General features: G+C 44.9%; 1 protein-coding gene across 1 annotated transcript; it reads left to right on the top strand.

The window, feature by feature from the left end:
* Positions 1-199: 199 nt before the first annotated feature.
* LOC135529125 (ubiquitin-conjugating enzyme E2 R2-like) lies at positions 200-7908 on the top strand. Its single transcript, XM_064958029.1, has 5 exons — positions 200-1183; positions 4127-4213; positions 4524-4621; positions 4844-4978; positions 5166-7908. Exons 1-5 carry the CDS (start codon positions 1007-1009, stop codon positions 5413-5415), a joined length of 747 nt encoding a protein of 248 aa, XP_064814101.1. The 5' UTR covers positions 200-1006; the 3' UTR covers positions 5416-7908.
* Positions 7909-16528: the final 8620 nt, after the last annotated feature.

Genomic DNA, 16528 nt, shown 5'->3' on the forward strand with positions numbered 1-16528 from the left:
CTACAGAGAACGGACGAATGACACAGGGAAAACAGTATAAACACCGTTTATCATCTAATTCTACTTTTCATTATAACATTATGAAACAAGTTAAAATGGTTGGATACCAAATAACCTAGCTATATTTTTTACGTAGTTTTTCACGTAAAACGTAAGTGCAAGGTGTTGCCTACGCTACGACGTAAGTGCGCGAGGCAGCAAGCGCAGTGAAATCTCCAGGAAGCAAAGGTTGGAATTTAAGAGAGAAGGAAGTTCCTACACAAATGTGGATTAATTTATAACGCTGTAGTTTTTTTAAAGAGATATTGCTGGTCATATGATTACACAACAAAGAAACGAATAATGAACGTTGGTAGAGTTTGAGACTCATGGAGCAGCTTGCGAGCTCTCAAACAAACAAATGTCAAAACAACCCGCAGGATCTGCAGAGTCTTGACAGATCTACTTAGAACGAACGAATGACACAGGAAAAACAGAAACACCGTTTGTCATCTAATTGTACTTTTCATAACATTATGAAACAAGTTATAAATGGTTGGATATCAAAGACGCTAGCTATATTTTGAACGTGGGGACAGAAGGTCATTTGTAAACCTGACCACCCCCAGAATAAAACAATAACAGATGCACAGATCGAGGAATATGCAGCGATAAAACATTTGGCGTGTCATAAAACTGTATATAAATATTTTAGTCTCTACCAATAGTAACTTATTCATTATCCAATGAACTGTCAACACTGCCAGCAGAAGTTTTGTCGCTAGTTTAATGCTCCCGGCTTGTTTAGAGCAGGCTGCACCGTTATGTGGATAGCTAGTGCTAGCCACCTACCATCAAGACGTGGAGGTTAATGCTTGCATACATTTATATGACTACCAGCTGTTGCTTGTTGGGACGAGCAAATTGAATTGGTCCTGTTTTATTTGACTGGCTGTTGAGAAAACTGCCAAAGAGCGAGAGCAAACGGGGTCGTCCGGTTTTGACACTTCATTACTCTTGGGTCACCATGGCGCAGCAGCAGATGCCAAGCTCTCATAAGGCACTGATGCTTGAACTGAAGTCTCTCCAAGAGGAACCAGTGGAGGGTTTCCGCATCACCCCAGTAGAAGAGTCAGACTTGTACAACTGGGAGGTGGCCATATTTGGACCCCCCAACACATTTTACGAGGGGGGATACTTCAAGGTGAGGGATAATTTAGTCTCAACTGGTTTTGCCTCAGGACCCAAATTGAACCAGGTTGTCTCAGTTGCGACCCAATATTTGCATCAAGAAAAATAATTGCCAAAATACAATCAGGAAAACGATTTTTTTATGCTGTATTGATATTAAATGTTTCAATTACATGAATGTTTATAAACTCACTGGTTTGAGACCACAAAATCAGCCAAAATAGCATTGAAAGTACTGTGATTGAAGAAAAAATGTTCAGAGATTAAATTATTTTAAAAATGTACATTCATTATAATTTATTCACACTTCTACCTGGTTTATGTTAAATTCAGACAAGTATTTTTTTCACATCAAATCATTTATAAAACAATATTAATAGTTCATTTTTACTCAGACACCTATGACCCATTCAAAACCTCCCGTGACTTGGGTCACGACCCACTAGTTGAGAATTGCTGATTTAGTCTGTCTTTGTCTGTGGGCAATACACCTGATCCGGGCTAACTCTAGTCTTATAGTATAGACATAAAACAAGAATCCAAACAGTACTTTTAGCATAGCCTAACACAACACACTTTTTGTTGTTATATTTATATGTAGACAATCAGTGTTTGACTGGCCACCGTGAGTGCTAGCCCTTAATCATGACTCTAACCATTACATTACATATAAGAGTCTGTGAAGGAAGGTTCCTTCTGTAGGGACGAGTATTGCTAAGAGCTGCGACGCTTGCTTGCAGTACGGTTTTGGAAACATATGGACCTTGTATTTCATATCGGCGAGAAATACACTGAACAAAAATATAAATGCAACATGCAACAATTTTTAAGATTTTACTGAATTAGTCAATGGAAATAAATTCATTAGGCCCTCTTAATCTATGGATTTCACATGAATCGGAATACTGATATGCATCTGTTGGTCACAGATACTGTACCTGAAATAAAATTAGGGGTGTGGATCAGACAACCAGTCAGTATCTGGTGTGACCACCATTTGCCTAATGCAGTGCAACACATCTGTTGTCCCACTCCTCTTCAATGGCTGTACGAAGTTGCTGGATATTGGTGGGAACTGGAACATGCATGCTCAATGGGTAATGACATGTCTGGTGAGTTTGCAGGCCATGGAAGAAGTGATACATTTTCAGCTTCCAGGAATTGTGTGCAGCCTTGCAACATGGGGCCATGGATTGTCAGGCTGAAACATGAGATGATGACGGCAGATGAATAGCACGACAATGGAGCCTCAGGATCTCTGTGCATTGAAATTGCCATCGATAAAATGTAATTGTGTTCTATGCCCATAGCTTATGCCTGCTCATACCATAACCCCACCGCCACCATGGGCCACTGTTCACAATGTGAAACCGCTCGCCCACACAATGCCATACATGCTGTCAACCATCTGAAACTGGGATTATTCTCTGAAGAGCGCACTTCTCCAGTGTGCCGGTGGCCATCAAAAGGGAGCATTTGCCCACTGAAGTCAGTTATGACCGCAAACTGCAGTCAGGTTAAGACCCTGGTGAGAACGATGAGCATGCAAATGAGATTCCCTGTGACGGTTTCTGACAGTTTGTGAAATTATTTGGTTGTGCAAACCAACAGTGTCATCAGCTGTCCGGGTGACTGGTCTCAGACGATCCCGCAGGTGATGAAGACAGATATGGAGGTCCTGGGCTGGCGTGGTTACACATAATTTGCGGTGGGGCCGGTTGGACATTCTGCCAAATTCTCTAAAACGAAGTTGGAGGTGGCTCATGGTAGAGAAATCAATATTAAATTATCTGGCAACTACACTGGTGGACATTCCTGCAGTCAGCATGACAATTTCATGCTCCCTCAAAACTTGAGACATCTGTGGCATTATGATGTGTGACGACAACTGCACATTTTTAGAGTGGCCTTTTATTGTCCCCAGCACAAGGTGCACCTGTGTAATGATCATGCGGTTTAATCAGCTTCTTGATATGCCACACCTGTCAGGTGGATGGATTGTCTTGGCAAATGAGAAATGCTCACTTACAGGGATGTAAACAAATTTGTGCACAACATTTGAGAGAAATAAGCTTTTTGTGCGTATTGAACATTTCTGGGATCTTTTATTTCAGCTCATGAAACATTTCTATAAATGCTGGATCAGCTTCAAGTTTGATTTCCCAATAAATAATTTACCATCTACAGTTCAGACTCAGTGTCTTCTAATGACAACAATTGAGTGCTTGAGTGCAATATTTTTTTTACAAGTACATTATTATAATTATATTTTTTTAAATATAATTTTCTAAAAACATAAGGTTAAATTGATTCACAACTTTTATAGGGTTATGGTTCTCACACAGCCATATTTCCATGTTACAGTGCTTGTTTACGGAAGACAGTGGACTACCTGTGCTAATCAGCTATATGTGTCACCGAACACCTTTGTGTAAACCACAATTTATGGTGTAAACGGAAGACAGACGACACGTGTTGTCACTGAAAAATACTGTCGGTTGCAACTGTGTTAAAACAATGTAAAGTAAGTGTGTGATTTGCATTTGTGAATTCTTTTGATGGGATATGAAAGTAGAAGGATTTATGTTTCTGGAACCGTACCGCACCGCAATTGAGAATCGATTCCCATTTAGATGGGAGTAGTTGGTTGCTTTGGCTTCCAGAGCTAATTCACCCTTTAAACATAACATGTAAGGTCCTTGGACTAAGGAGTAACGTTAGGCACCTCTACTTCATTATTGAGCTGCGTGAGTGCATACCCCGGCCTAGAGAGCAATGTTTGACAAACTTGGCGTACCACTTGAATGACCATCGAAAAATACTCCTTTGTTTGTTATGTTACAACTGAGTTGTTATCTGTCACCCAGGCCAAAATCCACCAGTGGGTTTCAACACACTCTCTGAAATGTCAAAGTATTCCTGCCCTCACACATCACTGATTTTCTCTCATTTCCAGGCACACATTAAGTTTCCAGTTGACTACCCTTACTGTCCACCTACTTTCCGTTTCCTCACGAAGATGTGGCACCCCAACATATATGAGGTGAGGTGTACAACATTGTATGTTTGTGTAAGAGTTAAGGAGGGATCGTAAGCTCATTCCACAACTAGCTTGGTACTTTTTGGGTGGCTCAGCCCGTTGGAACATTGTCAAATAGGGCAGTAATGTGTGTTGCGCAACAGAGGATCACTGGTTCAAGCCCAGTATGGTGCAGTCGGACAGTGGAGGAAGCTAAGCTGTTAGCAGCACACTGACCCCCGCTGTGTTTGTGTGTCTTGCTTTTGTGTGATTATATGAATTTATGGTCAGTTGTTGCTATTGCTGTGGAGTGTAACATGTTGCTTGTCTACAGAATGGGGACGTGTGTATCTCCATCCTTCACCCCCCTGTTGACGACCCCCGGAGCGGAGAGCTGCCCTCTGAGAGATGGAATCCCACCCAGAATGTCAGGTAAAACACCTGGGCTGCGTTCAGGATGAAGTAAACCTAGCAAACATTTAAGTGAACAGACAGGGTACTGTTCTGAACAACCTGTTGAGGAACATTGTAATGATGGTGGCTCAGAGGGCAGTTGTGCGGTGTGATGCTAGCAAAATGTAGCAAAATGTTTCATCAACTGAACACACCCCCAACTCTCTGGACATTTGTATATGTATATGTCTGTATGTTCAGGACCATCCTACTGAGTGTGATCTCTCTGTTGAATGAGCCCAACACCTTCTCCCCGGCCAATGTCGATGCCTCTGTTATGTTCCGCAAGTGGAGAGACAGCAAGGGCAAGGACAAAGAGTACGCCGAGATCATCAGGTTCTTAGAATTCACTTTCTTTTAAACACAAAATGACAAACAACATCATGCTCGTTTATACACATGCAACTAAACGTGAAAATTCGGGTGCAATTATTCACTTCATTTTTATATCTGGAACCTTTCACTCTTCTGTCTGTTGTGCTCTCTCCCTCTCTATTTCTCTCTCGCTGTCTATTTCTCTCAGGAAGCAGGTTGTGTCCACTAAAGTGGAGGCGGAGCAGGACGGCGTGAAGGTGCCTACTACGCTGGCAGAGTACTGCATCCAGACCAAAGTGCCTTCCCACGACAGCAGCTCGGACCTGCTCTACGATGACCTCTACGATGATGACATCGAGGAGGAGGACGACGATGACGATGATGCAGAGGCAGTGGGCCAGATGGCAGGAGAGGGTGGCTTCAATGACGAGGAAGACTCGGGCAACGAAGAGTCATGACCTTCCTTCTCCTCTCGTTGTTTATCTTGCTCCTTCCCACACCCTTCCTACCGAGGACTCCGCTGCAGCCTCGTCCTGTTCTGTCCTTACTTTCTGATTCCTTCCCACGTGCGCACACACACACTCTTGCTGGCTCCATCCCTGCTTGAAGGCATCTCCTTGGCACTTACTTTACCTTGAGATTTGTTTCAATCTCTGTCAAACATGCCCAAATGCATAATTTTAACATCTGTATGGGGATCAGATTTATTTGTTTTATTATGGCATTTTTGGTTTTTCTAATTTATCTCCCTCATTGACATTCATGAGGCATAATCAGTGGGTTAGTTTATGCAACTTTACTTGTGGTCAATTATATCACAAAGTGATATAAACCAAAAATGGTTGTTTCTCTTTCAACTATTTGATGGGTCCTTATTAAACAATTAAACAGAATTGCATGCCTTTTGATGACACGAATTTGGCATGTATGCTGACTACCAGTGTTGCAAAAAACATTTTGTAAGAATTGCAATTGGCTGCTTGATTTGTCGCTAGATTACATTTTGCAGTTGACGCCACAACTTCACGGCTCCAATTTGCATTGCTGCGGTCCCCGAAATTCACCCCTTTTCCTGCCGCACACCCCTTCCCCCTGTGCTTCTCTGCCTGTGTGTGCACCTGCTGTTACTTCTGTTGCATAGGCAGCTATTCCCATTCTTGTTTGTGGGAAAAGTCGCTAAATGGTATCAAAACTCTCCAAAGGCAGCCTGAAAAGTAGTTTGACGCTAGGTTCTTTGAAAAAAGTCGCTGTGGGGGTCTGAGCTCTCTAAATATAGTGACTTCAAGTTGGCAACACTGGTCTCTATCCCTCCCAGGGTTCACATACACATTCCTCTTACAAACTAATTTAATTCCTTTTAAACTATATAGTTTAAAACCAAATCCTATTCAGATGTAAAACCAATTTAAATTAACTCAAGTTTGTTCTTAAGCTGTGGAACAAGAGTGGTAAGATGCACTCAATGAACATACCCCTCTCTTACTCTGTCTCACACAGTCCAAAAAATGAAGACCCTTTAATAAAAATAAACTAATTTTCTGTATTACCCTGACAGGGATCTGAACACAAAAAGGACACTTATTTTGCCATTTTTGGGAGGTTCCCCATTTTTCTCTGAGTAATCTACTCAATCAAAGATCACTAACAGAAAGGAAGGGTTGGGCACTCACTACCAACAAGCATCTCTTTGAGTGGATGCATCTCAGCATGCATCTCTCCAACCAGAGACAGCAGAGAAGCAATCTCTGCTCCAAACTCTCCAAACTCTCATACACTTGATGTCATTTGAGCTTTCAAACAGAAGATGTTCCCGAGTATTGGTACCGTACCAGCGCTGGATAATTTCCATGGAGACTGGACTGGTGATAGAGTTGTTTCCGTGGAGACTGATTTGTAACTACCCTATCTTTCTTTGGGGGACTTGAACACCAGGGATAAATGAGACGAGCGGACCCCCACACACACACAGAGCGGTGGAGCCATGAGAATGCTCTGCACAGAAAACAGCAGGGATCACTGCTGTTTCAACAACATTTGATCAGTTTGTTTGTATTTGGTGTAGTCTATAATCTCCCATTCAAGGTTTGATGAAAACGTCTCACTTTACCCAGATACACAGGCAATGAATGCTGGATCACCATAGGAAGTGTTGGCCAGTCCATAACACTTTGTTACAGCTTTAGTTTGGGGTGTCTGTCACCTACCTCCTCTACATGTGTATGTGCAACAGGCCTAGGTTCCCATACTATTTGAAATCATTTCAAATGTCACAAAAGTGCAAACCTCACCTACCGGACATCCCAGACTGGCAAAAGCTAACTAATTGTAGATTTCGAATAGTATTTGAGGTCTGATGACCAAGAGATTTTGAGGGAATCGTTAACTGAATGTCACTTAAAGGCTTGGATTTTTTTATTTTGAGTCTGATAGTCCATAAGGGCTTCCAGAGTCAATGAGATTCATGATGTTTTGTTGAGAAAGAGATCCTCTCCCCAGTCCTAGTCACAGGCCCCTTGACCCCAGATAGGTAATAAATAAATAGAAAAGCATTCAGTTTGGCAACAAGTGGAGTGCTACATAACCATTAATGCTAATTTATTAGATAATTAATTTCAAGGATAGTGTAGAGACTTGGGGCTCGATTCAACCAAACCCACTGGGCAGCATTCACGCAGTAGCATGTAGGCCTAAGCATAATAGGTCAACAAATATATTGCGTAAACATTGCCAAAGCAGGTTGGCTTTGATACGGCCATTGGTGTCTTTCAGCTATTAAGTGTTTAAGTATAACATTCTCATTGTTTTTGTTTTCCTTGGTCTAACTTAACATGTGTCATGAATTTTTTCTTGTAATGGATGTTCACCAAAGATAAGAGGCTTTCTTTTGTGAGTGTAAGGCTTTATCTTTGGGTTGTTTGTTGCACAAATAAATAGAGGGCACTGGAAATGTTGTCAAAGCTATTGCAAAGTGAGGTTACTTTTGACCATTAATAATCTACTGGTATGATATGAATTGGGGTTTCAAAGAAAAACAAAATGCATTCAAATGAAATGCCCCTCAAAGTTTACTGATGGTAAAATTGGTGGGTGCAGAGGCAACCTAGTCTCAATCACAAGTGTCGGCAGCATTGAGAGCCTCCCACTACTGATATCCCTGTGTGTTATGGGGTGAGGTGAGGCTCTTAACCTTCTGCCTTACATCCTCTCTTGAAAGCCACATGGGCCTGAATAGAAAGAAAGATATAAACAGTATCAACTGTATGACAGGGCAACAAGGTATAAGCATTATACTTACAGGCTTTTTATTTTTCCCCTCGCATATCTCTTCAGAGTGATGAGAAGAAGCCTTTCCTTTTACCCTCTGCTTGGCTGCAGATGCAATTCTAAAGCAATCACTGGTAGAGGACACGTCTGTAGAGGGCTCCAGGCTGATAGCATTAACTACATGGAGCATGGCCTTGCTACTTTGGATTAAAACATCACCCACAAGGACCTGAAGTTGGTTGGAGGCTTTTGAGATTGAATTTGCAGCTACATCCATGATCTTGGACTTGTGGGTCGTCCATGTCTGAGGCATGTTCCACTATGGGATGACTGCTGACTAGCTCCAGGTAGATGGAAATGACCTGTCTTGACTAGGTTAACGGCATCGGTGGACACACCATAGAAATAGAATGATTAGAAAGGGTGTGTCCAGTCGAGTCAGTGGTAGCACAATGGGTGGACTGGCATTTATTTCTATGGGCCATACAGCCATCCAGGCTTGCACACTTTCAGCTGCTTTGAAGGTGGCCACAATTCATCGCTCCCAATACTTGGGCGATGACGAATGGAGGTGTTGAGTCGCAGCAGCTCCCACTCATTGGTAAAGATGTCGGGATTATGGTGATATTATTTATCAAGGTGCAGCTGCTACTACTCTTAAACCTTTGGATGCCATCTACCATAGTGCCATTTGTTTTGTTACAGATGACACTTTTCATAGCCGAGAGCTGTCACAAGCATTTGCATAGAGGTACTTCTCGCCAAGTCCCTGCCGCTGAAAAACCTCCCCACAGCATGATGCTGCCACCACCATTCTTCACCGTAGGGATGGTGTCAGGTTTCTTCCAGATGTCACACTTGGCATTCAGGCCAAAGAGTTCAATCTTGGTTTCATCAGACCAGATAATCTTGTTTCTCATGGTCTGAGAGTCTAGGTGGCTTTTGGCAAACTCCAAGTGGGCTGTCATGTGCCTTTTGCTGCGTGGCTTCCGTCTGGCCACTCTACCATTGGTCGAGTTCTGCAGTGACAGTTGTCCTTCTGGAAGACTCTCCCACCTCTACAGAGGAACTCTGAAGCTCTGTCAGAGTGACCATCGGGTTCTTAGTCACCTCCCTGACCAAGACCCTTCTCCCCCGATTGCTCATTTTGGCCGGGTAGCCAGCTCTATGAAGAGCCTTGGTGGTTCCAAACTTCTTCCATTTAAGAATGATGAGGCCACTGTGTTCTTGGGGTCCTTCAATGATGCAGAAATGTTTTGGTACCCTTCCCCAGATCTGTGCCTCAACACAATCCTGTCTCGGAGCTCTACGGACAATTCCTTCAACCTCATGGCTTGGTTTTTGCTCTGACATGCACTGTCAACTGTGGGACCTTATATAGACAGGTGTGTGCCTTTCCAAATCATGTCCAATCAATTGAATTTACCACAGGTGGACTCCAATCAAGTTGTAGAAACCTCTCAAGGATGATCAATGGAAACAGGATTCACCTGAGCTCAATTTCGAGTATCATAGCGAAGGGTCTGAATACTTATGTAAATAAGGTATTTGTTTCTATTTTGACAAATTAGCAAACATTTCTAAAAACCTGTTTTCGCATTGTCATTATTGTGTATAGATTGATGAGGAACAAAAATTAATTTAATCAATTTTAGAATAACGCTGTAATGTAACAAAATGTGGAAAAAGTCAAGGGATCTGAATACTTTCCGAATGCACTGTACATTGCACTGTCATGCTTTAGCCTGTTCTAATTTACGGCATCAGTCTAGATGGCTGTGAATGATAAGTAAATAAACAATTGTTATCTACAATATAGTTAGACAACTGAACGTTTTTAGCAGTGGCAGAGCTGGTCCCATTCAAATAAGCAAAACAAAACAGACACCTGAGACTGAACCATATTCAAATAACCTGATGACAGGTTGCCTAACACCTGTGTGTGATGTATTTTTTTTTTTTTGTATATAAAACATTTAAGAAAAAGAAAACTCAGTCCAAAATTAAACATGTGTTATTGTAAAATCATATCGGATATAAACATTCCTTACAGAGGAAGATCATTCAAGTGACAAATGATGGTGTTTGTATATTATTTTATGAAAGTAAAGTGTTTGAATTGGGCTTCAGCAAAGACAAAAAGAGGACAAATAAATATGGGACAATCACATTCCTCCAAAAATGACCAACAAGCATGTGGGCAGAAAGCGCTACTGCACACAGACCATAAAAAATACATTGTGATGTTGGACATGACTAGGACCAGATGGATACTGAGGTGACAATTTCTTACCAATTGGTGACAGACATCAACTCCAACAGAATTCAAAATATTGTTTCTTCCCAATTTGCACCCTCCCTTGAGGCATGCCTGCATTAGGAAGTCAATTAGAGTCCGTCTGAGTGGATTTACATTTTGTGGTTGTTGGTATACACCGAGTGTGTAAAACATAAAGAACACCAGCACTTTCCATGACATCAGTCAGTGGGCAGCTGCCTACAGTGTCAACTGCAATGTCAAACAAGCCCTGAGGCTTTAGCATCCTGTTTGTCTTGACCCCAGGACGCCTGTTTTCTAAATGTCCATGTTATGCTCTGCGCATGTGCTATACAAAACCTTTACAGGGCCAGGCCAACAGGTTGCTAAGCCACTGATGCACAGAATATCATTCCCAAGGCGAGTGTTTCCCAACTCCAGTCAACCCAACAGCACTAATTTGTGTTTTAGCCCCGGACAAACACACCTGATTTAACTAATCATCGAGCCCTCAATGAGTTGAATCAGGTGAGTTTGTCAGATGCTACAACAAGAATGTTTGCTGTTGGGGCTACTCAAGGACTGGAGTTGGGAAACATTGCCCTAGACATAGGGTTTTAAAGGCAATGCAGTTTCCCGACCTTGTGTAAGAAAAGAAGAGGTTGAACAGCAGAACTGGGGGAAAAAAACAGGAAGGTCACTACGAGAGCTATGCACCCATTGTCATAGGGGATCACATCCTTCACCACCGACACAATAAGAGACGACCCGAAACTGACCACCAGTGTTGCCAAGATGACCATGATGGTTCTGAAAGCCCTCATCTTCAATTGTTCCCTCTGTTTCTTGTCCCCGCCCCCTTCCCCCAGCCCTGGACGAATCAGAACCCTCAGAACGGCCAGGCTACAGAAACACATGAACATTAAAGGGGGTAGGAACAAGCCAAAAAGGAGTTTGGTGGGATAAAATGGAAAACACCATACCATCACCCCCACCCAGCCCAGGGAAACCAGCCAGATAACCCCAGTCAGGGCCCACCTGTACCGGGGGGCTCTGAGCCTCAGGTAGGCCACAGGGTGGACCACGGCCAGGTAACGCTCCAGGCAGGTACAACAATGGAACAGAGGTCTACCACACGTGACAAGGCTATCACTCATTATGGAGATGATTATCAATGCATCCACATTCAGGTAGTAGCTAATAGAGAAGCAGGTGATTAGGAAGCTGTGGCCTATCTCCATTGCAGCCAGGTTACAGGTGAAGATCTCGATTGTTTTTGTTGTTGTTGGTGTTGTCATGGGAACTCCCGGCCTGGTTCCGAGCCACATAACCCAGGTGTTGAGGGGGACCATGAGGAGGAAGTTGATCAGGGAGATCACGGAAAAGAGCACCATAGCAGTTCTTGAATCTAAACACTCGAAGATGGGCTGGAAGGGGAGAGAGGTATTGGTGGTGTTGGGGAGGAGAGAGGTGTTGGGAGGGAGAGTGAAGGAATACCCCTTCTTGAAGAGTGCTTCCATGGATGTCTGTGGACGAGAGAGGAGGTGAATGGGGGTGTGTGTTTATGTTCTCTACTGAAGCAATAGCAGAGGTGCATAAAGATGGCGGTCTCAACTCAGAGCAATGTTGAGGGAATTCTATTTGAGTCAGAAAAGGATACTCATATCATTGGTAAGATATACAAAGCCTTGCAGAAGGCCTATCCAACAGAATATCTTAGAAAGAAATATAAACTTTGGAACCAAGACCTAAAAAGAACTAATATTAGAACAAGCTGGAGAGAGTGTTGGAACATAATGTACAGTTCATCCAGTATAACCAAATGTACAGAATTTATTATACAAGAGACAAAATTCACACATTTTACAACACAAAGGCAGAGTCATATCTTAAGTGTAAAACTAACAGTGACTGTCAGGATTTGGCCAGGGTTGTTCCGGGTTTTTGTCAGTAGATGTCCCCATTGTGCTTTTTGTCCCTGTGTTTTTCCCTTGATCCCCATTATTGTTTGCACCTGTGTCTCGTTTCCCCTGATTGTATTTAAACCCTTTGTTTCCCTCAGTTCTGTGCTCTGTGTTTGTATGTTAGCACCCTGCCCTAGTGTTCTGTGTGCTCTTGTCGATTCCGGGTGACGTTCTTGTGGTATTCTGTTTTTTTGTTTTTGTTTATTTTTGGTGAGTTTCTTTTGAGTTCTTTTGTGTTTTACCTACCACCTTTTGGATTTGCCATTTTTGTATTTTAGGATTTTTTTTCTTTATTAAATACACCGTCTTAAGTACTGCTGTGTCTGCCTCATCTTCTGGGTTCTGCTGTCTATTCGTGGCTCAGTTGGTTAAGTGACTGTTTCTCACTCCGGAGACCCAGGTTCGAAACCGGGTCCTGACAGAAACACAGAGCCAAAAATGAACCCAGAGGCAGCCAGTTCCCAGGACCTTTTTGCCACGCTGTCCCACCACCAGGAGACTGTCCAACGCCACGAAGCCGCCCTGGTTCAGCAAGAGGCCTTAATGGCTAGACATTCTCATCTTCTGTCGGAGATGCTGACTTCCATTAAGCAAATATCTGATCGACTTACCCCGGCAACAGTTCCCGTCCCAGTACCTCAAGTTCACGTACCCATGGCAGTTAACCCCCTGGCTGAACCTCGTCTTCCACCTCCCCAACGGTTCTCAGGTGATCCAAGTGCTTGTAAAGGGTTTCTCACTCAATGTTCTCTCTCCTTTGAGCTGCAACCCTCGTCGTTTCCCACCGACCGGTCTAAGATCGCATATATCATCACCCTGCTGTCGGAAAAAGCCCTGGCCTGGGCTACTGCTGTGTGGGATGCCCATAGTTCCTGCTGTGCCAGCTACTCTGCCTTTGCTGAGGAATTCAAACGAGTGTTTCAAGGCCCAAGCAGTGGTTCTGACTCAGCCAAACAGCTCCTGACTCTCCATCAAGGTTGGCGCAGCGTGACGGACTATGCCATCCAGTTCCGCACGGTGGCAGCAGCGAGTGGCTGGAACAACGAGGCGCTCACGGTGTGCTTTCTGAAAGGCCTTTCCGACACTATCCAAGATGAACTGGCCACTCGGGAACCACCGGACAATCTCGAGTCCCTGATCAAGTTGGCCTCACGCATTGACCAGCGTCTGAGAGAGAGAGAACTCAACCGTAGACCTCTAGCTCCTATCAGTCCCAGCTCCGAGTCCCCACCTTTATCATCACTGGCTCCACCGGAACCCATGCAGATTGGACGCATCTCCCAGGCTGAGAGAGACCGCCGGATGAGGGAGCGACGCTGTCTATATTGCGGCAAACCGGGCCATTTCCGTTCCACGTGTCCCGGGCTCCAGGGAAACGCTCTGTCCCGTACAGACCGGGGGAACTGTAACGGGAAACATAACCTCCTCCCATCCGTCCAACTCCCGTCTGCTCATTCCAGTCACCCTCTCCTGGGACAACCACAAGCTTCACCTTCAAGCCTTGGTAGACTCTGGAGCCGCAGGTAACTTCATGGATGGTGTCTGGGCGAAGGAGAATGGCGTTCCCTCTGAACTTCTAAGTGACCCCATGAGGGTTACTACATTGGATGGAAGCCCTTTGGGATCTGGACTTGTCACTCATGTCACTACCTCCTTGAGACTTTCAGTTTCACAACACCAGGAATTGATGAACTTTCATTTGATCTCCTGTTCCGAGTTCCCTCTCGTCCTTGGATACCCCTGGCTTCACAGCCATAACCCTCACATCGACTGGTCTGTGGGCACTATCAAGCAGTGGGGTCCTACGTGCCAAGCTACTTGTATTTTCCAGAATTCCCCGAGTTCTACTCCCGAGTCTTTAGAATCCATCGACCTGACCCGAGTTCCTGAGTGTTACCATGACCTCAAACTGGTGTTTAGCAAACAGAGGGCCACCATGCTACCACCCCATAGATCTTACGATTGCCCCATCGACCTGTTTCCGGGCACTTGCCCCCCAGGGGTCGGATCTTTTCCCTATCTCCACCCGAACGAGCTGCTATGGATACCTACATCAAGGACTCTCTGGAAGCAGGCCTCATGCGTCCATCAACCTCCCCGGCGGGAGCAGGGTTTTTCTTTGTGGCCAAGAAAGATGGTGGGTTACGTCCTTGCATCGACTACCGGGGACTCAATGACATAACCGTCCGTAACCGTTACCCGCTACCCCTTATGGCCACAGCCTTCGAGCTGCTCCAGGAAGCAGTTGTTTTCACTAAGCTTGACCTGCGGAACGCATACCATCTTGTGCGGATCAGACCTGGTGACGAGTGGAAGACCGCTTTCAACACGCCTACTGGTCACTATGAATACTTGGTGATGCCCTTCGGCCTGACCAACGCCCCAGCGGTGTTCCAAGCGCTCATAAACGATGTGCTTAGGGATATGCTTAACATATTTGTGTTCGTTTACTTGGATGACATCCTCATCTTTTCGAGCTCCCTTCAAGAACACACTAAGCATGTCAGACAAGTACTCAAACGCCTCCTGGACAGCCATCTGTACGTTAAGCCGGAAAAATGTGAATTCCATTCATCCAGTACAATTCCTGGGATTTGTAGTGGAACCCGGTCGAATCCAAATGGACCCTAGGAAGGTAGGGGCGGTAGCGGATTGGCCCACCCCCAAATCCGTTAAGGATGTTCAGCGTTTCCTGGGCTTCACAAACTTTTACCGCAAGTTCATCAAGAACTTCAGTTTGGTGGCAGCTTCTCTCTCAGCTTTAACCAAAGGTGGCAATGCAAGGTTTTTTTGGGGAAGAGAAGCTGAGACGGCCTTCCAAGGACTCAAGCAGCGCATCCTCTCTGCTCCCATCCTGATACTACCGACTACGGATGAACCATTTGTGGTGGAGGTAGACGCATCAGAGGTTGGTGTTGGAGCTGTCCTGTCTCAGAGGGGTGAAGACAAGAAGCTTCATCCGTGCGCTTTCTTCTCACACCGGCTTACCCCGACTGAGAGGAACTACGATGGGTGGGATCGTGAACTCCTAGCGGTTAAGATGGCATTGAAGGAATGGAGACACTGGCTCGAGGGGGCTTCTCACCCGTTTCAAGTGCTTACGGACCACAAAAATCTGGAGTATATCCAGCAGGCGAAGCGATTGAACTCTAGACAAGCTAGATGGTCTCTTTTCTTCAATCGATTCCAGTTTATCCTCACCTATCGGCCCGGGTCGAAGAATCTCAAACCGGATGCCCTGTCCCGAGTCTACGCTCCTGCCATTCGAGATGACACGGACATGCCTGTCCTTCCTGCTGCTAAGATTGTGGCTCCGATCTCGTGGCAAGTTGAGGATACCGTGAGACGTGCTCAAGCTAGCGAACCGGACCCTAAAGGAGGCCCTGCCAATCGGTTGTTTGTCCCCAAGGCAGTGAGGACTCAGGTCCTTCTGTGGGGGCACTCCTCTCGCCTCACCTGTCATCCGGGCGTAGGTCGCACCTTGGAGTTCATCCAGCGTAAGTTCTGGTGGCCTACCATAAGAGAAGACGTTGCCACTTTCGTCAATGCCTGCCCCGTGTGCTGCCAGGGCAAATCTTCTCACCTCCGCCCTCAAGGACTCCTTCATCCTTTACCTGTTCCCCACAGACCCTGGTCCCATATCTCATTGGACTTTATTACTGGACTTCCTCCATCCCATGGCAATACTACTATCCTAGTCATAATCGACAGGTTTTCAAAGGCGGCCAGGTTCGTCCCTCTGACTAAGTTACCTTCTGCCAAGGAAACGGCTGAGTTGGTAATTAATCATGTGTTCCGAGTCTTCGGCATTCCTCAAGATGTGGTTTCTGACAGAGGTCCCCAGTTCGCCTCAAGGTTTTGGAAGGCCTTCTGCCAACTCATGGGGGCTTCTGCCAGTCTATCTTCAGGGTATCATCCGGAGTCCAACGGCCAAACAGAGAGGATGAATCAAGAGCTGGAAACCACCCTCCGATGTATGACTCGTGACAACCCGTCCACATGGTCATCCTTTATTGTTTGGGCCGAATACGCGCACAACACCTTGCGCTCCTCCTCCACTGGTATGTCCCCGCACGAGTGTCAGTT

The sequence above is a fragment of the Oncorhynchus masou genome, chromosome 1 (assembly GCF_036934945.1).
Source record: "Oncorhynchus masou masou isolate Uvic2021 chromosome 1, UVic_Omas_1.1, whole genome shotgun sequence".
Taxonomy (NCBI): domain Eukaryota; kingdom Metazoa; phylum Chordata; class Actinopteri; order Salmoniformes; family Salmonidae; genus Oncorhynchus; species Oncorhynchus masou.

Coding starts and splice junctions, on each gene's coding strand:
- LOC135529125 (XM_064958029.1), top strand. CDS start 1,007: ATGGCGCAGCAGCAGATGCCAAGCTCTCATAAGGCACTGATGCTTGAA. Junction 4,214..4,523: donor GGCACCCCAACATATATGAG/GTGAGGTGTACA, acceptor GCTTGTCTACAG/AATGGGGACGTGTGTATCTC. Junction 4,622..4,843: donor AATCCCACCCAGAATGTCAG/GTAAAACACCTG, acceptor CTGTATGTTCAG/GACCATCCTACTGAGTGTGA.